Source organism: Sminthopsis crassicaudata, chromosome 2 (assembly GCF_048593235.1).
Source record: "Sminthopsis crassicaudata isolate SCR6 chromosome 2, ASM4859323v1, whole genome shotgun sequence".
NCBI classification, from domain to species: domain Eukaryota; kingdom Metazoa; phylum Chordata; class Mammalia; order Dasyuromorphia; family Dasyuridae; genus Sminthopsis; species Sminthopsis crassicaudata.
In genome coordinates, this window is record NC_133618.1 from 443,183,249 (window position 1) to 443,205,125 (window position 21,877).

Here is a 21,877-nt window from a genome sequence, read left to right on the forward strand (position 1 = left end):
AGATAACCCTTTGGGGAGGAGAAGGAGGAGGGATATATGTTGAAATAAGAATGATATAAAAAAGCAACACAATATTAATTTTCATTTTTAAAATACTCAAGGACAATTACATGTGTTTTGATTTATCCAGAATTAGAAGCAATAATACTTTGGTTGTTCAATTGTTTTGGTCACACCATTTGGGGTTTTCTCAGCAAAGATACTGAAATGGTTTTCTGTTTCATTCTCCAACTTATTTTACAGATGAGGAAACTGAGGCAAACAGAATTAAGTGACTTGTCTAGGGTCATATAGCAACTAAATTTCTGAGGCTGGGTTTAAATTCATATCTTCCTGACTCTAGGCTCAGCAATACATCCACTGAACCACTTATCTGTACATAATAACGAGCTAGTATTCATATAGCACTTCTCTAAGGTTTTCAAAGTACTTTACCAATGTTAAATTTAAATTTCACAACAGTAAAAAAAAATAGATAAAATAGGTACTATTATATTCCTCATTTTACAGATGAAGAAACTGAGGCTGAAAGAGCCTTTGCTCAAAATCACATGGCTAATGTCTGAGGTAGAATCTGACTTTGGGTCCAGGGCTTGGCATTTCTGTCACCCATCTTTTCAAAGGAGTTCATTGTCCTCTGAAATCTCTTACAATTTTAATCTATTATCCCTGATGAGACCCACCTTACCAGTCAGTACTGTCAAGATTCAACTTAAGCAACAATCAGGAGCACCTCCTGCCACTGGTTTATTAAGCAGCTGATTCGTTTCTACCAATTTGTATCTTGTGTCTGCTTAAATATTTGCCATTTGGTTGTCTTGGCAGACCTACTAACCAACAGATGGACATTTTGGAAACTGCTTGGGAAGAGATTCTAGTGAATACATATAGGATCAGGATATTTGACCTACAAGGACACTTGAAGGTCAAGGGAACTTTTAGCTCAACCTTTTCCTTATATAGTTAAAGAAAGCCACATCCATCGATGGGAATTGACTTACCTGAGGTCATCCCAAGAGGTAGTGACAAGGCAGGATGAAAGCACACATATCCTAGCCCCCAGGATTAACCACTGAAAAACTGTGTATCAGTCCTTAAGTGTAACTGTGGAGAAAGTCACAAAAGCAACATTGTTTACAGTTTATGAGTCTGCATTAAAATGTATTCCCTTACACACACACACACACATACACACACACACGCACGTGCATGCACATGCACACAAAATGTCTTTGAACATAGTTTCCATGATAGTTGTTTAAATAAGCAAAAGTACTCTAAGATATTTTTTTTTCAGTGATAATGGAATCATTGGATCCATGAGACTTTTTTTATGCTAGCAAGAAGTCTGTGAATATCAGGATTGAGGAGCCCAAGTTTGGAGGCAGAGCATAAGAATGCAGTAGAGAAGAGACCTTAGAACCTAGAATGTAAGAATTTGGAGAGAATGAACAGTATCATATGTTTATCTATGCTGTGTTTTACATGTTCTGTCAGCTTATTCTCTTTACACCCGTGTGAAATAGGTGCTATTCTTTAGCCCCATTTTACAGATGAGGAAACTGTGCCTTAGGGAGATTAGGTGACACTTAATGGTTGTATAGTTTATAAGTGTAGTTCTATGTTTTGTTTTGTTTTGTTTTGTTTTTTCCAGCTCCAAGCCCAGTGCTCAAACTCCAGTGTTGCATTATCCTTATCAGAACATAGAGTAACAGATCTGTCAGGGATCTTAGACACTAGTGGGTCCAAATTTCATTGTGTAGAGGAAGAGAGGCAGGCCAGAAGCAGAATGAATGTTAAATTTAGAATTAAAGGACTTCAGAATGAATCTCAGGTCTATCATGGGTAACCTTAGTCAAGTCCCATATCTCCCTTGGGTCTCAGTTTTCTCCTTAAAAAAATCAGAATGTCATCCTAGAAGATCAGTAAGGTCCTTCCCAGCACTTGGTCTCTGTCCCAGTGATCCTAGAGAGAGGAACAGATATACCAATCATGCACCCAGTGAAGAACACAGACAGAGCGAGAAACCCGATTTCCATCCACCCAGCTCATTGCTCTTTCAATCAGACCATGCCATCCGATAAACTGACCTCACTTGACATCAGGACATGGAACCACATCCCTCCCTCTATCTCAAACATCCCTTATAGAAAAACAAGGGCAAGAGTTACATCAGCTATTCAAATGCGAATGGACTCTGAAATACACTTGTGGAAGGAATGCCCTCATCGGTGGGATCACAGATACAGATATGCCATAGCAGCAGATGATGACTCTGGCCACAGCTTATTTTAGCATTTGCTAGTTTATGATTTCATATGAAAATCCATTCTTTCCTACATGAAGCTACTGACCCTTCACTGCTGGATTCCAGTCATGACTATCTACCTTCTCATTCACAAAGGAAGGAACCAGGTCTAAGGGAGTTGTTGCCCTCTCTGCATTCAGCTATCACATGTGATCATTGTGCAAAGATTAAGCATCAGAACATTTCTGTTTATTTTTCTCTGCCTTGGTTACCTCCTTGCAGCCTGGAAACTGTGAGGATCAATTGAAAATGCTTCTATTTTCCGTCAAAGAGCAGCCAGTGGTTCTCTGTTGTCTTTTTGACAGAGTCTCTTCCAGCCAAAGTTGCACATCCATTAATTCATCCTTAATGACATTTTGACATTTCAATCAGTTCATCAGATGTTTCCCTTATGAGACTCTTTTTCCAGTGCCTGTCCAGTCTGCTGGATGGTTTGAGATGCATAATACATGAGACAGACAGCTTTGCTAGATGCCCTCTGACAGGCATCCCGGTTCCTGCGGGTTGCACTTTCTTAGTAGTCCATGGTTGGCTAGCGATTGATACCAATGCTTTCATGACATTTGCATCTGGATGTTCCAGCTGTTGCATTTATGGGGGCTGGTCAGTGAGGAAAACATGAGCCCTGTCACTGATGAGATGTATCTGTGGCTTGGAAATGATTTTACTGTGCAAATTGAGGCACAGAAAGAAGAATGCTCTCAAATATATCCAAATACTTTTTGGTCTAAAAAATGCCTGCTTCACTTTAGGTGGGAATCACAACACAAGCATTTGGAGGGGTTTGAGATAGGACAGGTAATGTATTGCCATGGAAAGAGCACTGGATTTCAAATAAGCTAATCTCTGTGGAAACAACAACAAAAACTAATAATAATAATAGTGTTTATTAATAACAAATTATTAATACATATAGTATTGATAGAATATGAAAGTTTGCAAAGCACTTTATATATGTTATCTCATTTGACCCTCACAACAATCCTATGAGGTAGTGCTGGTATTATCCCCATTTTACAAAATGTAAAGGCAAAGGCCTAACTCTGCCATTTAATAACTATTTTATAGTGGGCTTCTTCTGAGCCCTATAACTTTACAAGTGCATTTTATGGGATATAATAATGTTTAGCCCACAGGAAGCATTTTTAAGTGTTTAAGTGCAATAGATTGTCAATCATGATTATTATTGTTTCTACAAGGGAAAAAAAAACATTCTAAAGATAGAGAAGACCTTAGGAGTCATTTATTTAGTCTAATCTCCTCATTTTAAAGATGAAGAAACTGAGGGCCAGGAAAGTTAAGTAATTTGCCTAAAGTCACATGGGTAACATGTGGCAGAGCCTAATTTTATCCTAGATCCTCTGACCCCATAACCATTACCTTGACTGTTGTACTACGTTACATCCTATGTGATTGGGGCCTGGACACTGGGAAGGAGATGTCTAGAATGATACTTTTGTGCAACTAACCTAAACTTTTCATCACTTGCCTTTGCTAATTTTTTTTACTGAAATCAGAGAAGAGAATCAGGTAGACTACAAGAGAGAATTCAGAGGCTGTATTCTGGTGTATGTATATGTGTGTGTATGTATGTGTGTGTGTCTCTATGAGTATTAATACTGTATCTATTCTGCACTCTCATCTATAGATTGTTATTATTGTTTAGTTATTTTAATTGTGTCTGAGTCTTTGTGATTCCATTTGGAGTTTTCTTGGGAGAGATATTGGAGGGATTTGCCATTTCCTTCTCCAGGTCATTTTACAGATGAAACTGAAGTAAATATGGTTAAGTGAGTTGCCCAACTATTAAGTGCCTACAGAAACCATTTCTAAAATGGTAAATAGAACTTTTCCAAGCCAAGAGTATTTTTTAAAGGAAAGAAAAGAAAAAAGAAGAACTGAAAACTAAGTCTTAGGGAATGTCTCCAATTGGAATAATATGCCAAATAAAGAAATGTAAAGCAAAATAAGAAAAATTCTCAGTTAAATTTGGAGATAGGATAATGCCCAAGGTACTTGGGGGAAATAGAGTTAACTCTTTTTAACCTATACGTGTTTATCAGACTTGTTGGAGTAACTTTAGTTGGGGGTAAGGCCATCTAGAGAGAGAGAGAGAGAAAAGGAAGGGAGAAAAGATCCAGAACATTTACTATGTGGAGCATGGCAAGGAGTCATTCTAAGTGTTGAGAGCCAAGCTGAAATTAGACAACTTGAATTTATAATGGGCCAGGACTACACAGTTCTGTCTCTTCAAACCACAGCAGAGAAAAAGAATGGGCTGAAGGATGGGGGAGATGTGTTGCAGGATCAGAGTTTGGTATGGCAGAAGGCCAAGAAAACAAGAACATTGAATGGTGGTGAGATCAACATCGAATTAGCTGGTTCTCAACTCCTGGCTGAGTAGGATGTCTGCAGTATCCAGGAGGTGGGTGAAATAGGGGAAGGATTGAAGTCCTAGAGAGAGGAGAAAATAAGTTTAGTGCATATGGGAGAATGGAAAATGCAAAGATGGTGTAGTCTAAAAGGAAGCTTGGTTTCAACAGAAAACTTGGGTTTGAGTCCCAGATGTAGTAGTTATTCATGATGTAAATTTACACAAGTTGCTTAGCTTCTCTGAGCCTTAATTTCATTATCTACAAAATAGAGATAAAAAACTTCACCCTTCATTATTTTCAAACTCATTTTGCACTATTCTCTCCCTCTCTTGTACTCTACATTTCTGTTCTTCCTAATGCTCCCTTAATATAATATTCCATCTCCTACTCTTTGCCTTTGATAGATAGATAGATGTTTCTGAAGGAATCTCGTCTTTTCCTCAATGTCTGAAGGAATTTCTTCCTTTCCTCTTTGAATCACTTAATCAAGGAACTAAAGATTCAGCTCAAATGCTGTCCTAAAAACAGTGTTGTGTTTTTTCCCCTGGTTTCTCCAATTATTAGTTTTCCTTCACTAATTAAAGTTTGCATTTATTTGGAATATATTTTGAATTTACATATCTATGTGCATGTTGCTTTCCTCCATTAAAATGCAAACTCTTCAAAGATTGAGATATTTTATTTTTTAAAAAATCTTTATTTTCCTAGCACCTGACACTCATTTGTGCTTGAATTGAATTAAGTCAATCTCTCTGAGGGTTCTAAAGAAACAATACTAAGGTTCTTGTAACAAATATTTCCAGATGTAAATATTCCAGGACACAAATTGGGCTCAGATACAATTTTAGTGCTCCTGATTACTATCTTTTCCTTTTTTAAAGAATAGTTTTCATCTCTTTTGTATATGTCTTTTACTACAATTTAGAATTGGGAATTTAACAAAAGCACCTGGATATTTGGATCCAACAAGATCTAGAAGATGCTTTTGAATTAAAAGATTGAATGTATTTCCATAAATGTCTTTGTTGCTCATATTCTCTATCTCAAGCTGATTTCTGTCCTTTTCCATTTTGGTGATTAACTCTGCTTTTTGGCTTAATTGAAAATTTATTTTTCATTCTCTCTCATCTTATTCCATAAGGCTTACTCGTTGTTAGTAAAAGCAATGATGGAAGTGGTGAAGACTGATTCCCCTATATAGCTGTTAGAATTTTATAAACCTTTGAATGTCATACCCTGATCATAGAGAGTCCGACATTTTGATATGAAGCTGTTCTTTTTAAAAAATCTACATTATTTATTCTTAGGTCACATTTACTTGATACCAGAACATTTAAAGAAAAAAGAGAAAAATGTAGCATACTACCAGATAGAGCTTCAAATATTCAGATATTCATTGTCATCATTCATTTACCAAATGACTACTCTGGATTTAGGCTAGACACCTACCATCTTGCAGAGCACATAGTAGATACTTAATAAATGCTTTTTGAATGAATGAAGATAAATGATTAAATAGAAGTCTTATCTTCTCAGGGTATATTTGTTGTAGCTATACTTTATCTCAAGAATTAACAAAACATTTTGAAGCTATTAGATAATCATTGGTTGAGTATTTTCCTTTTCATTCAGAAATATCCTAAATATGACCATACAACATTATTTTTTCCTAGAACCAAGAATGGATTTATTCCTCTAGAAGCCAATTATCTGTGTCCCAGACTATGAAATTCTATAATGTGCCAGATAGATTGGCTAACAGCTCTACCTCTAGGAAACTCTCAATTTATAGTCCCTATTCTTTTCTACTTTTGGTAGTTATCTCCTTTTTATTTCCTACTGCAATAACAGAAATAGAACTGGGGCTGGAGCAACGGCTCTATAATATATCTTTTCAAATACTTGATTAAGAAGGTCACATATACATTTTTAAACACTTTACTTTCTGACAGTAAAAGAAGAATGAAAGTTTCAAATGCCACCTTAAACAGAGATATGCATTATTTTTTCACTTTGCCTTAATGACTCTCTTTGACAGGACCATTTCTGGACTGATGTGTCATTTAGGAACAGTGGTTTCTAAAACATGGATCATCATAGAACAGGACATCTGTGTGATGTGGGTGATAGAATTGCAGTGAAGCAGAAAACACTGGATTTAAGATTGCCAAAAGATCTGGGTTCAGTCCTTACTCTGTGTACTCGTCCGTAAAATGAGAAGAATGATACTTACACTGTGTATCTCACAGGGCTGGGAGAACAAAATGGAATGATGTACACGAAAATGCATTGTAATCCAAGAGTTTTTATTTAAAATTTATTTTATTTTTTAAACTTTTATTATTCATTCATTTTTTCCAATTTGTCTCATTTATTCAGTGTATATTGCATATAAGACTAGGCTCTAGGGTTATGGAAAGAAAATGAAACAACCTCTTACCTCAGAGAGCTTACAGTTTCCTGGGGGATTATTGCAAATATATGAGTAAGTAAGTACACGATAGGGAGTGAAAAAGGAAAAAGAGAGATTAGACAAAGTGCTTCAGGAATATTTAAGGAAGGAGAAAAACTAACTGGTGGGAATTCAGGGAAAAAAATACCTAAAGGAGCTGATACCCAGGCTGAAATGAAAGATAATAAGGGATCTGAAAAGTGAAGATGAAAAGGAAATTGACTATGACCTGGGGAGAATGCACAGGTATAGGAAATGATTTGTTGACTTTGGTGATCAGCTAGGAAAACCAATTTGGTTGGAATGGAAAAATGAATGGGGTGGGAAAGGGGAATGTAAAAACAACTGGAAAGTCAGATTATGAACAACCTTAAATGAAAGGCAGAAAATGTATATTTTAACCCAGAGACAGTAGAGAACCATGGAAGAATGTTGAGTATTTGTTAATACATGTTTAAAATTCAGTAAAAGGATATAAGGCAAAAGTTTGTAAACAGGCAGACCCATACTTCAGTATTCTATTCCCAAGTGACCTTCTTGCCAAAGCCCTTTCTTTGTGGCTATAATCTTTGCTTTGTATAGGTAGGAAGCAAAGTCAGGTTCTTCTCTGATACAAGCTAATAAAAAAAATCTTAAACTTAAGATTTACTTACCAAGTTCCATTCATGAAAACTGGGTACAGGAATATATGCCAGATTAAATAGTAATGATAATGTAATACTTCAAGTTTTACAAAATCATTGTCTTACAAGGATTCAGTGGAGTAAGTAATACAAACACTATTCTCCTCATTTTGCAGATAAAAATTGAGGCTCAGAATGGGAACTCCGAGTTATAATTAGTGAGACTGACCAACTGTAGGATGGTTTGTAAAGAATCACAAAGATCAGCTAGTTCAGTTTTCTCATAATGATGAAGAAACTGAGGCATAAAATGGTCAAATGACCAAAAGGTCATTCGATCACTCAAATGGTATAGCAAAGCCAGGAAACAAATCTAAGTCTTCTTCCTCTCAGTTTGGTGCTATTGCCATTATATAATAGCACCTTGATTCTTTTGACTCTAAATTCAGCATTCTTTCCTTTCTAATCTCACTCAAAGAAGCCATTAGTCCTCAATACCATAAGATCCCTTCTTTTTTTGAGAGCAAATATAACAGCAAATGTTGTGAAAGGCCAAATGATACCTTGCTTGGTCCTCAAGAATACATTCCACTTGTGTTTATTGACATTACAAGATTCAGCAGCCTCTAGAACTTCTTCCTTACCTACTCCATCCCCAAATGTTCCCAAGAAAAGTCGCCATTTTTATTGTTTGCATGAACCTTGAATGTGAGCCTAAGCTCAGACATCCAAAGAGTTAAATCCTACCTACTTTTGTTTTCACCTTGATCCAGATGAAGAAAGTTGACCATGGTTTCTCCTCTCTTAAAATTACCTTCAAGGAAACTAGCCAAGAAACAGAAGGAGACTCAGAGCAGCACCCAGAGGGAGATGGGTCCTGTGGCAACAACTGACAAGACCACCACCAAGCTGAGCACCGCTAGGAATGAAGAAGGCTTTTCCTCCAGTGCTCAGGATGTGAATGGATTCAGTAAGTAGAACCCTCTATGACCAATAGCTCATAGTCTCCTTCCCACAGCACTATTATGTCATGTCTACTGAAAGATTCTCAAAAAGATCTGGTGTTCTTGATAATGCTAACACTCCTGGAGATTTCAAACCTTCCTTAAACCTTAAACCTTGTCTGCTGTATATTAGGAAGAGACTGGACAAAGAAACTATATTTTTAGGGCTCCTCATTTCTAAAAAAAAAAAAGTGTTAATATATTGGACTACTTGCCATGTAGGGGAGAGTGTAAAAATTGGAATGCAAGGGCACTAGCAAGGGCTAATGTTGAAGAATTGTTCACGCATATGATTTGAAAAATAAAAAGCTTTAATAAAAAAAAAAAGAAAAGAAAAAGCTTTAATAAAAAATTAAAAGGGTTAAATATTTGTCAATTAATGCTTTTTATCAGGTTCTGACCTGAATGAAACAATTATAATAATTATGATATAAAACTAATTATTATAGAGTAGCTAAGTGGGATAGTGGATAGAGTGCTCAACCTGGAGGCAAGAAAATTCATCTTCTCAAGTTCAAATCTAGCCTCAGACACTCTCTAGCTGTGTAACCCAGAACAAGTAACTTAACCCTGTTTGCCTCAGTTTCCTCATCTGTCAAATGAGCTAGAGAAGGAAATGGCAAACCATTCTGGTATCTGTGAAGAAAACCCAAATGGGGTCACACAAACTCAGAAATGAGTATAATAACACAAAAGCAACAAAAAAAATTATCATAATGACTCCCATTTCTATGTTACTTTGTCATTTACAAAGTACTTTATTCATAACCACCCTAAAAATTAAATGATGCAGGGGTCATGATCCATTTCATAGGGGAGAAATCTCAAGCACCCAGGGATTATGGTACAGGTCACGGGAACACAGATGAAAAGATGTCTGTTGAAGAACAGATCCGCCTGGATTGGAGTTAACAGATACAGCAAAGATGTGAGGTATCTTCAGGGGCAATTTGTGCCTAGGCAGGCTTCTACATGGTAGTGATGGCACATTTTCCCAAGCTTATTTCAAAGAGAAATATTCTCTTTCTTTCAATTCATTTCACTTCAGCAAACATTTGGAGGACAGCTTGACACGTGGCATAGTAAGTGGCATAGTGAATAGACCTTTAGACTTAGAGTGAGAAAAATCTGCTTCAAACATTTACTAACTATGTGATCCTGGGTGAAACCTTAATCTTCCCTGGCCTCCGTTTTCCCATCTACAAAATGGGGGTAATAATAATAATTACCCTTATTTCATTGAGTTATTGATGAGTCAATATATATAAAGTGCTTTATAAACCTTAAAAACTATATAAATGCCAGTTATTATTTTTTAAAGACTCTTCTTTATGTAACGTGTGCTAAATTTATGCTTACAAAATAAAAAGCAAATAGTTCTTGCCCTCAGTGAGAGGATGAAGAGAAGTGAGCAACAAATACAGAGAGGAGTAAATTTAAAATATTTACATAATAAATACAAAGTCATATTTGGCAAAAGAGCAGTAACAAGAGTGTTAGGAGAGAGTTCCTAGAGGTGACACTTTATTGGAACTTTGAAGGACGCTTGAGGTTTCCGGTGGAGGTGGAGGAAACACTACCTAGGCAAAGCCTCAGAGTTCAGAAGTATCCGGGGCCAATGTGAATTTAGCACATGTAAGAGGGAGTGATGTGTAATCAGCTTGGGAAGATAGATGGGAGCCCGATTGTGAAGGGCTTTTAGTGCCAATCAGAGGAGTTTGTATTGTGTGCTCTTTTTATATAAACAAAAAACCCTTTTCCTATCCCTGCCCCCACCCCTTCTGGCTTCTCATTTGTCCTTGTGTCCATGGAACTCCAGATGTCCGCTCTCCTCAATCTGCCCTCTTGAGCCAGTTTGCACTGGGATAAGCTAATCCTTCCTGAGGGGCTCATGTCCTCAAAATCACAGTGAGCAGAGGGGGCCGAGGACAGGATCCAAACAGGATCTTTTAGAATTTGGCTACAATATAATCAGCTTGATTCCATGTTCGCTGGAGTCTTGACCTACTCTGAGCTCCCACTGACTGGCCTGAGGTGAACAAGGCTTAAGCCTCATTATTCTGCTTGTTTGACCAGAATAACGATAATGTCAGTGTGTGTAACACCATCACATTTTCACATTCCAAAACTTTGTAAGAAGGTTATTTTTACTCAACTTATGTGTTATCTGTGTGGCACCATGGGAAAGAGCCTTGAACTTAATGACACAAAGCTTGTTTGATTACTGACTTTGTACGTTACTACCATGTGTGTCCCAGAGAGTCGGGTAACCTCCGTGAACTTATATTTTTGCATCCGGAGGGCTGGACAAGGGTCTCTTCCAGGTCTCAACCTTTTGTCGTGATTCTTTTATCTTCTTCAAGAAGCCTTTTCAGATATTAGGACTCTCTCCTTTATCTTCAAATGCCACGTGCATACTTATCTGATGTGTACAATTTTTGTCTACTTGCCTGATAGAATATAAACTCCCTGACTGTTTTCATTTTCTCTTTTATCTCCATTCACTGGCATAATGCTTGACACATAGTAGGTACATAAATGAATGAATGGAAAGTGTTTATTGAGCATTTTACTAGGTGCCAGTCATTACAAGCCTATATTCAAATGGAAAGATAATAAATATTAAGAGAGTAGTGTTCATGGAAGGGAGTTATAATCTGGTTAGCAAATGGAATGACAGGTTAATCTATGGATGGATCTTTTCTATTGGCAATAGAAATGTTGATTTGATTGTAGTTTTTAGATCAAGAAGCAGAAAAGTGAAGAAAGGGTATATTTACAGAGATAGAGTGGAAAATGACTGTGTAAAGTGACTCTATATGGTCTCAGGAATGCCAAACCAAGTGATATATTAAGTACTTGTTAACTTGAATTTGTGGTTGGACTTTTAGATGCATAGATCTAAAGTTGAAGGGAACTTTAGAGGCAATCTAGTGGACAGATAAAGAACTAAGTGACTTAGTCAAAGTCATATAGGTACCTTTAGCAGGTAGATAGGAGGGAATTGAGATGAATGTAGAAAAGACAAACAAATAAAAGAGTCATGTGAAAGGAATAGAAAAGAAGGGTTGGATTAACAATGACTTCTACATCCAGACATCTATAAGAAATATTTACTTGCTTTGGTTATTTATTTGGTCAAGCCATTAAATCACTCTGAACCTCAATAATCTCATATATAAAATAGGCCCTGCTTGATCAATCTAAAGGTTTGGGAAAGTAGAGGAAGGGTATGAAAACACCTTGGTAAACTGATAAACCTTCCTCCAAGAACTGCTTGGTCAAGGATCAAAATCAAACCTAGGCAATTTTTTGTATATTTGGTAAAATGTCTATGGAGGATTTTGTTTGCTATGAATCCCTGGCTATTTTTTTTAATGGTTACAAAGTATGATCCAGTAATTTCAGGTGGTTTTCCCCAATGAAACAGTCAAACAATGAGCACAAAAAAAAAAAAAAAGAAGAAAAAAAAGGAGGAGGAGAAGGAGAGATTAACCTATCCTTCTCACCAGATGTTTGAGTATATGACTTCAAAAAATCTTGTTCTTAAGAGACTTTCCAAAGACTGAGATATCAGAAAAACTCAACATGGTGCCCTGAACTAGAGAACAGAATATACTAGTAAGCATTTATTAAATACTGACTATACAGAAGGCATTGTCCTGAGCCCTGAAGCTGCAAAGAAGAGAAACTGTTCCTACAGTTAATACTTTTCCAAACCCCACCCCAAAGAGAGGATCAGCCTGAACACACTACCAAAAAAGCAATATGGGAGAAAAGCATGAAAGGGAATTCCATCCAATTGTATTAGGTGTCTGAAGGAGTCAGAGTCAACCTATCTAAGTGAAAAATTATCTTGATTCAATTTGCTGGCAATGTTTGGGGAAAAGTTTTAAACCTAATGGCTGATTTGGTATGCTCATTAAGACACTCCACATGCATTTGAATTAAGTAAAGTTTCAAGACTGCAGAATATTTGGTGCTGCCTCATCAGACATAGTACAGAAATGATACTGGATTTTGTGTGTGTGTGTGTGTGTGTGTGTGTGTGTGTGTGTGTGTGTGTGTGAATCCTGGAATGTATCAGATGCCTTTTTAGCATGCCCCGTGAAATCATTTTGATGAATGTTTATAAAAACTTAAGCAATGCTTGCTCTTGAAATGTAGAAATTGCTTCTGAAATTACCTTGATGTATATCAAATTGAATCTATTTTTATGGTATTAGGGAAGAGTGTCTGATTTCAGTACTGGCGGCTTTTGGAGGCCCAGAGATCTTGTGCAACAGTGAGAAAAGCCAGATTATTCTGCAAACTGAATAATTGTCACTCTGGAAAAGATAGATTAGGGGAGAACATGCCCTGAGAATTTATTTCATTATTTCCTATGCTGTCCCCAGACTAATTGAAATTCTGCTTCTTACTGGGGGGGAGAGGGGCACTTAGTTTTGGTGTTATTTCTGCTACAAAAATCCTAAGAATTCCAATGACCTCAATTCCATTGTATCACTGAAAAGCCCAGAAGTCATCATAGTGGTCTCCAATGGCCCCGTTGCTTATTGCTCTTGGTTTGGGCCATGTCCTATACCAAGCCACAATTTCGAAATTTTTCAGATGCTTGAAGTCAGATATTTATTTGTTTCAAGGAACAGCAATTGGACATTGGCTTTTAGTGAGCAAAATAATTGTTTTTAATTGTCATCTACATTTGCTTTTATTACTTCACTGTAATTTCATCATAAAATTATATTAGTAGAGCTGAAAGAGACTTTAGAGGCCATGTAGTCTAACTCTATTATTTTGTATGAGAAAACTTGGGCCTAGAAGGGCTGAGTGACTTGCTCAGGATCACATGGAGAATAAATAGCAAAGCCAGGTTCTGAATATTCCAAATATAGTGCTCTTTTCCAGTGTTCCATGAGATCCAAGATATAGCATTGTATGAGAAGGAGAAGGAGACTAACATTGCTGGATCTCTTATGTCTCTGTGACTGTGTGTTTGTGTGTGTGTGTCCTTATTCATATATGAGAGTGAGAAAGACAGACTAAAAGACAGAGGCAGAGAATCAGAGAGAGAAGCTTGCATTAGTGAAAGGAGTTTCTAATCCATATGAAATCATAAATCATTCAGGCATATGTATATGGAAAACATCTTCTTTGTGACTCGCATACTGAGTATCATCTCCTCCTTATTTATTTTCTGTCCAAAGAAAAATACTTTAAAGTAGATCTTTGTTGAATCCCAATTAGTTGTGTACTGATACTTGGTTTAAGGGATATTTGTTTTACCAGCTTTTCTGGGATAATATTTGACTGATTTCCCTGAGGTTTCCAGTGGAATTGAGAGCTTATATTTAAATTTAGAAGGGGATTTGGAGACCTCCAAGTCTAACTCTTACATTTTATAAATGAAGAAAGTGAGATGTAAAGAAAAGGTTGGTGACTTGTTTAAGCCCATGTAGGTAGTAGGTGACAAAGGCCATATTCAAACCTAGGTTGACTATCTCCCTACCCATTTCCTTTTCTGATACTTTATCCTACCTCATCAAAGAGAGGACGGTTAGGAGAGAAACTATTACATGGCATGAAGTAAGTTGCAGGCAGATAGAATAATGCAACAAATTATTGATAATGATGAAGAAATGGGTAAGAGTGGATTGGAGTGTATGCATTTTATAATTCTAGCATAAAGATATCTAGTAGACCAGAGAAGACATATGTGACAGTAGAAATAGTTCTGGATTTGGAATCGATCAGAATTTCACATTCTATTTCTGCCACGTAACTAGCTAAATTTGGAGGTTTTAACCTTTTGTGTGTAATGCATCCTAAGCTTTTGAACCCATTCTTCAAATGATGTTTTTAAATGTGAAAGATAAAATGTGTAGGATGAAAAAATGCCAGTTATATTTAAATATAATTATCTTTTTTTAAAGTTTCATAGACCTCATAGAACCCTGCACTATATGGGTCCACTTGGTATGTTTTATCATTTTATGAGCATCAATTTCTTTATTGTAATTCTTTTGGGTGGGGGTGAGGCAATTGGAATTAACTGATTTGTCTAGGTTCTTAGCTAGTAAATGTCGCATCTAAGGCTGACTCCAGACCAGTGCTCTATCCACTGTTCCAATCTCAATTTCTCATCTGTAAAATGAGACTAGTTAGACTTGCACTGTCATAAGATAAATAAGAAAACAAAATATTGTGTATTGTTAGTTTGAACTTTATTTTTCAACTTTCAATGATCCAAGAGTTACTGTGAGTGAAAAAAATCAGCTTTCAATGAACAAGCATTTATTATGTGCTTACTTCTTTCTAGATAGTAGGATGACCTTATTGGGCCAATACTTTAGAAAGAGCACTTTGGCAATTGATTGGAAGGTGAACCAGATAGAAAAGAGACTCCAGGCATATAGACCAATTAGGATCATGTTAGAATAATCAGGAGGAGGTGATGAAGGCCTAAACTATGCTGATAGCTGTGTGAGTGGAGAGAAGGAGATAGATGATGACAAATCTCATGAAAGTAAAAATGAAAAGATTTGACAACTGATGCATGTCTCTTGAAACTTACCAAGGCTCCTATAGCAATTCATCACCAGACCCACCCACATATATGAAATGTAATGTAAATATGTAAAAAAAAAAAGACAATTAAAATAGATGGGATCTGCAAGAGCTTGGGCTCTGCTCAGGGAGACTTCAAGAACCAGGGCCACCTTTATTCTGTAAAGAAGGCATTTGTGAAGGATAAATTTCAAAGTGTGTGAATCAGCAAGCAGAATTTTATCCTTGATTATTCAAGGTGGGGGTGGGGTGGGGATTTATATAATTAAAGAAGTCAAACTATGAAAAAAATGGACTGAGATATTTCCTTAGCAGGAGACAGATATGATTTTTAAAAAATAATGAATTCAATTCAGCCAGAACATAAAGCTATTTCACAGAAATACATAAGGCTTTTAAAAAAACTTCCTTCACTCTTTTAGGCCTTCAAAATTCATCCATTTTAACATAATAAGGGATGGACTTGTGATTCATTAATATAGGGAATTTCCTGAAAAGGAAAGCCCCTCTACCATAACAATTTAGCACTTTCTCATCTCTTTCATTGTTTTAGAAAATTGCCTAGAGGGTTGAGTAGCTATATGATTTGCCCAGGGACACATAGAACATGTGTCAAAAAGTGGAATCATGAGCATGAGTTGTCCTGGCTCTGAGAGCAGCTCCTGCTCCACTCTCCCACTTAAGTGATCCTAAAAGTATGTTCCTGGGAAGTACCAAGCCCATTCTGGAACTCAGAGTACGTAGGCAAAACAAAGAATACATAATGTTGATGTAACCTCAGGAAGATTTCAAGAATCTCCCTTTCTCTCTCTTTCTCCCTCTCTCTTTCCCTTTCTGTCACTTCATCTCCCCTCCCTCCTCTCCCCCTCTCCCTTTTCTCCTCTTCTCTCCTTCTCTCCTTCTCCCCTTCTCTCTCTCTCTTTCTCTCTCTCTCTCTCTCTCTCTCTCTCTCTCTCTCTCTCTCTCTCTCTCTCTCTCTCTCTCTCTCTCTCTCTTTCTCCTCCCCCCACCCCGCATTGTCTAGGTCTCTGTCTCTCCCTCTCAAGACAAAGAAATTAATGCCTAGAGATCTTATGTGAAAGATTTAAAAAGACCTAAAAATTTATCTTTATATTTCTGTCAAGTCAAGAAGTATAGTATTCTTGTTAGCTTTCTGGAGGTCTTTGGATCAGCAGAGTAATCACTATGAGAATAGCCAGGGATAAAGTCCAAATTCTTCATTGTCTCCTTTAAAGTCTAGTTTCCTTGCCTGGGGCCTGGGGTTAGCTTTGGTTTCATCCTAGGTATGAATCTTCTAGGACGATATTAAGTACTGAGTACATGTACTGAACTAGAGAAGTAGACCCATCCACATATATGAAATGTAATGTAAATACGTTTAAAAAAAAGACAATTAAAATAGATGGGATCTGCAAGAGCTTGGGCTCTGCTCAGGGAGCCTTCAAGAACCAGGGCCACCTCTATTCTGTAAAGAAGGCATTTGTGGAGGATAAATGTGGAGGATAAATCACCACACTAAACTGGATAATCATTGTCTCATTAATTCCCCTGAGTTAGCACCTTGTAAGAATCCTTGTTTCAAGTTCAGAGTTCTGGCTCATTACAAAGAAGCATTTAATAAGTGCTTACTATATGTAGCCAAGCATTATGCTAAACTGGAGATATAAAGAAAGACAAAAAATGGTCCCTTTTCTCATAGAGCTCACATCCAGTGAGACACCATAAAACTACCGTATATAATATATATATAGACACACACATGGGAGGGGAAGGGAGGGAGGGAAGGAAGGAGAGAAAGAGGGGGGAAAGGAGGGAGGGAGGGAATGAAGAAAGGAGAGAGAGAGAGAGAGAGAGAGAGAAAGAGAGAGAGAGAGAGAGAGAGAAAGAGAGAGAGAGAGAGAGAGAGAGAGAGAGAGAGAGAGAGAGAGAGAGAGAGAGAGAGAGAGAGGAGAGGGAGAGAGGGAGGGAGGGAGGGAGGGAGGGAGGGAGGGAGGGAGGGAGGGAGGAAGGAAGGAAGGGAGGGAGAGAGAAGAAAGGGAGTCTAAGTTGGAGATGATCTCAGAAGGAAGGCATTAGCTGCAGAAGGGTCCTTGCAGAAATTGAGGTTTTTATCTGATACTTAAGAGAAACAAAGCATCCAAGAGGTGGAAGTGAGGGAAGAGAGCATTCCAGACATAAGGGGCTTCCAGTGAATAAATAGGAAGTCCAGTGATGGTGCATTCTGGCAAAGAATCTAGTATTGAAGTACCATAGAGTACATGAAGAGGAATGAAGTATAAGATGAGTAGAAAGGCAAGAAAGAGACAGGCTGTTATGAGTTTTAAAACCAAATAGAATTTTATATTTGATCCTGGAATATCGAGACCTACTGGAGTTTTTGAGTAAAAGTAACAGTATCAGACCTGTACTTCAGGAAGATCATCATGATAGCTAACTGAAGGATGGACTGAAGTGGTAAAACCAAGGAGACCAAACAGAAGGCTACTGACCTTCTAAAAAATGTTTCAATGGCACAAAACATTTTCTTTCCTTTTTGACATAAGGATCAACAATCCTTCCCCTCTCTTGAGTACTCTCAATATCGCATGGATTCACTTGATTTCTGTTTGATCTTTTCTAATTTTAAAGGAATATATTGCTTAGGTAAGGTTTGATACCTTCTATTCTAAACTATTTATTCTCCTTCAAAGTTTTTCCTCCAAAGCTTTTATTTCATTGTTTATATCTTGCTTCATTTCTCTTCAATATCTTTGCTTGTGAAAAATTCATTTTTTCCTCTGACTCTCCTTAATGTTACGGAATTATTCTCTCCTCTTGGGTTGGTTTTTGAATTATGTCTCAATCTCTTATAAATCTTTACTGGAGTCTGTTGCCTTTTTGTGCTCACTCATCATTCCAGACTTATTTCTTCAAATGGAGCTTTGTACCAGGTCTAGGAGTCACTTCTTGTTGCCATCTTAGGTGGAGTGATTAACTTTGTATGGTCTAAGCTTTTGAATACATGCTTAGCAGTGGAACATCTAGATCTAAGCATATAAACATTTAGCCACTTTGAAAGCATAATTCTAAATTGCTTTCCAAAATGATCAGGAAAATTCACAGCTCCACCAACTATGTTTTAGTATGCCTTCTTCCCACAACCATTCTAGTGTCAACTATCTCCATCTTTTGTCACTTTTGTCAATTTTCTAAGTGTAGAATGAACCCTTAGAATTGCTTTGATTTGTGTTTCTCTTACCATTAGTGATATAGGTAAATCTTTTATATAATTGAGATTCTTTTTTGAGAACTGTTTATTAATATCCTGCTGCCATTTATTTTTTAGGAATAGTTATTTGTTTTATATATATGGTTGTGTGTTAGTTCCTGATATATCTTGTACATCAGAACCTTATCAGTTGTATTTAATACAAAGATTCCCTCCTCCAATGGATTATTTGTCTTCCAAACATAGTGGCATTCACTTTATAAGATCAAAATCTTTTCTGTTTCTTAAGATGATCTATTTTATCTTTTTGTGATTGCTTTTATAACTTGTTTAGTTAAGATTATTCCTCCTACTCATAGCTGTAAGATGTAACTGAATTGGTTCTCTTCTATTTGTTGTTATGTTATGACCTGTAAGTTGAAGTTGTATATACATTTAGAGTTTATTATGGTATTTGGTATAAGATGTTCCTCTTAATCTAATTTCTGCCAACCTGCTTTCTAGTTTTCCAAGCAAATGTTATAAAATAAGTTCTTCCCCATGTAATTTGTAGATTTTTTGAACATTAGGTTATTGAGCTAAATTGTTTTTGATTCTTCCTGTCTAGTTTGTTCCACTTATCTATGTTTCTATTTTACTCAATAGTTTTGATGATTACTATTTCACAGTATAATTTGAGGTCAGTAATTGCTATTCCTCTTATTCTACTTTTTTCAATATTTTCTCTAAGAGTGTAGATTTTTTGTTCTTCTAAATTAATTGTTATTGTTGTGTCTGATTCTATTAAATATCAATTTTATAGTTTTATTGATATAGCACAAAATCTGTAATTTTTGTTAAATTTCCATTGTCCAAAGAACTCTAAGAAGTACCATAGAGAGTTCTGCAAGAACTAACACCTCCCAGGTTTTATTGAAGGAAAAAAAAAAAGCATTCTGGTTAAGATATACTAGCTAACCAAGAACAAAATAGTCAATAAACATTTATGAAGTGCCTATTATGTATAAAAAGGAATAATAATAACATAACTTCTCAGGGTCATGAGGCTCAAGTGGGATCATATCTGTAAAGCACTTTGAAAATGTTCTATCCCTATGTGAATATGAACTATTACTATTATTAGTTTCTCTAGATTGTATACATTTTTTCAGAGGAATCACAATTTCAATTCACAAATTTTTTAGTTCCTGTTTCATTTCAGATGAAATTAGCATTGTCTCAGATGATTTTAGCACCAACGTCCTAGAAAATAAAATGTTTTAACATTTCCCAAAACTTCACACAGTTAACAAAAGCATAAAACTACTTTGTCCAGGAGGAATGATATGTCCCCTGATAGAACCCTAATGAAAGAGAAGGTATTTGGAACTCTTGCTAAAAAGAATCAAGTAGAAAGAGGTAGTGAGAAAAGGTGGATATCAAGTTGCCTATGGCTTTTTTTAACTAGCAGAAGAAAAGCTCAGATAAAAATTGTAGGTTTTAGTAGTTAGAAAGTATAGAGGTAGGTAGCAGAAAATTTCAGAATCCCCAGAAAGTAGATGTATACACTAAACATGTTTAATTTCATTTTGTTCCACCTCCAAAAAATAATAATAAAATTATTTTAATAAAAAAATAAAAATATTTTTTGTATTTATTAATGGCAAGATTGATCTGTGGAGCATAGGTTTCTCTAACACTGTTAAATCCCTGAATGGCTGTCATTAAACTATGTTCAATCTCCCAAAGTGACTTCTGAAGTTTTACCTTTGAAATCTTCACACAAACAGCATTTTTTTAAATGCAGGTCTAGACAATGACAGCTTTGGTTGGCCTTCCTAAACACTTAAGGGCTTAGCCTCCAAATTCTTTAAAGTATTGGAATGTCATTGGAACACATTCAGAATTGGAAGGTTATCTGAGGTTATCTAGTCAAATCCTTTCATTTTCATAATGAGGAAACTGAATCCTAAGGACTAAGTAGGAGCTTACATTCTACTAGGATCATGGAGTAGGGATGGGGAAACATGGTCACAGCTAAATAAATTCAGAATAAAACTTAGTAAGCACACTTGGTAAGGGCACTAACAATTGGGGCAATCTGGACAGTATTCTTGAAACTGAGAAAAGTTTGTATTTTATCTTAAAGGAAGTAGAAAGATTCCTGAGGCTTTTTAAGCAGGAAAGTGACATGGTCAGATCTTTCCTTTAAAAGTATTAATTGATAACCTCTCAGAAGATGAATTAGATTGTATATGAGAAGATCTGTTTAAAATTTTTTGCAGTAATGCAAATGAGAAATGGTGAGGAACTAGACTAGTGTGTTACCTGCATAAGTAAAGAGGAGAAAGATAGGATAGTTGTTAAAGAAGTAGGATGAGCAAAACTTGGAAAGTAATTGGATATGGAAAGTATGAGGAAGAGTGAATTGTCAAGGATAGCTGTTAGATTGTGAACTTTGGTGGCAAGTATAATGCTGCCCTCAACAGAAATGTGAAATTAGGAGGAAGAGTGGATTCAAGGGAAAAGATAATGAATTCTGTTTGGATCATATTTAGTTTGAGATGCCTATCAAAATGATGTTCAGCAGAAAGTTGGAAATATTAGTTTCACATTCCAAAAAGAAAGGAGGACTGGTTATGTGGATTTGTGAATCATGAGTATAGAAATGAAAACAAATTTTTATGGGAACTGATGAGATCACTGACAGACTATGTGAGAGAAAAGAAGAAGCAGCCCATTTCATTTATAGATATCTATAATTATTAAGAAGTTTTTCATTGTATGGAGCCAAAATTCAGTTATTTTTAACATCCTCATCCTGCTTCTTATTCTACTCTGTGATTAACCAAAACAAATATAATCCTTATTCCCCATAAGAGTCCTCCAAGTACTTGAAAATAACCATCATAAGTTTGCTCAACTCTAGGCTAAACATTGCTACTTCTTTCAATGATTAATAAAAGTCTTGAACTAAAGATTCTTTGTCCTCTTGGGAACAGTGTCCAGCTTATCAACGTCCTTCTTAAAATGTGGTGCTCAAAACTGAACACATCCATTCCCACTATCAGTCAAGGAAGCATCCTTAATTATTAATTATTCTTTCTCAGTTGCTATATTCAAACAGTTGTTAAGTCTCATTGATTCTACTTCCAAAATAGTTGTCCCCTCATATAAAAATCACATTATTCGAGAACCTAATAAAAGATAGAAACTTCTCTGTTAAATATACAAGATTTTCACGCTAAGGCCTTAGCTTGTCTTCACAAGCTAATTATTCATTATCCCCCTTGACACACTTTACATTGCAACTGAATTGGCCTATTTGCTGTTGGTATATGTGACATTCCATCTTCAGCCT

At 36.3% G+C, this 21,877-nt stretch overlaps 1 protein-coding gene across 10 annotated transcripts in view; it reads left to right on the top strand.

The window, feature by feature from the left end:
- PTPRT (protein tyrosine phosphatase receptor type T) overlaps positions 1 to 21,877 on the top strand; it is a 1,285,960-nt gene that overhangs the window by 1,136,853 nt on the left and 127,230 nt on the right. For all 10 annotated transcript variants that reach the window (XM_074292616.1, XM_074292619.1, XM_074292617.1 and 7 more), the window contains one exon: positions 8,580 to 8,728. In XM_074292616.1, the coding sequence (XP_074148717.1) occupies positions 8,580 to 8,728 (149 nt within the window). The remainder of the gene's footprint in view (positions 1 to 8,579; positions 8,729 to 21,877) is intronic.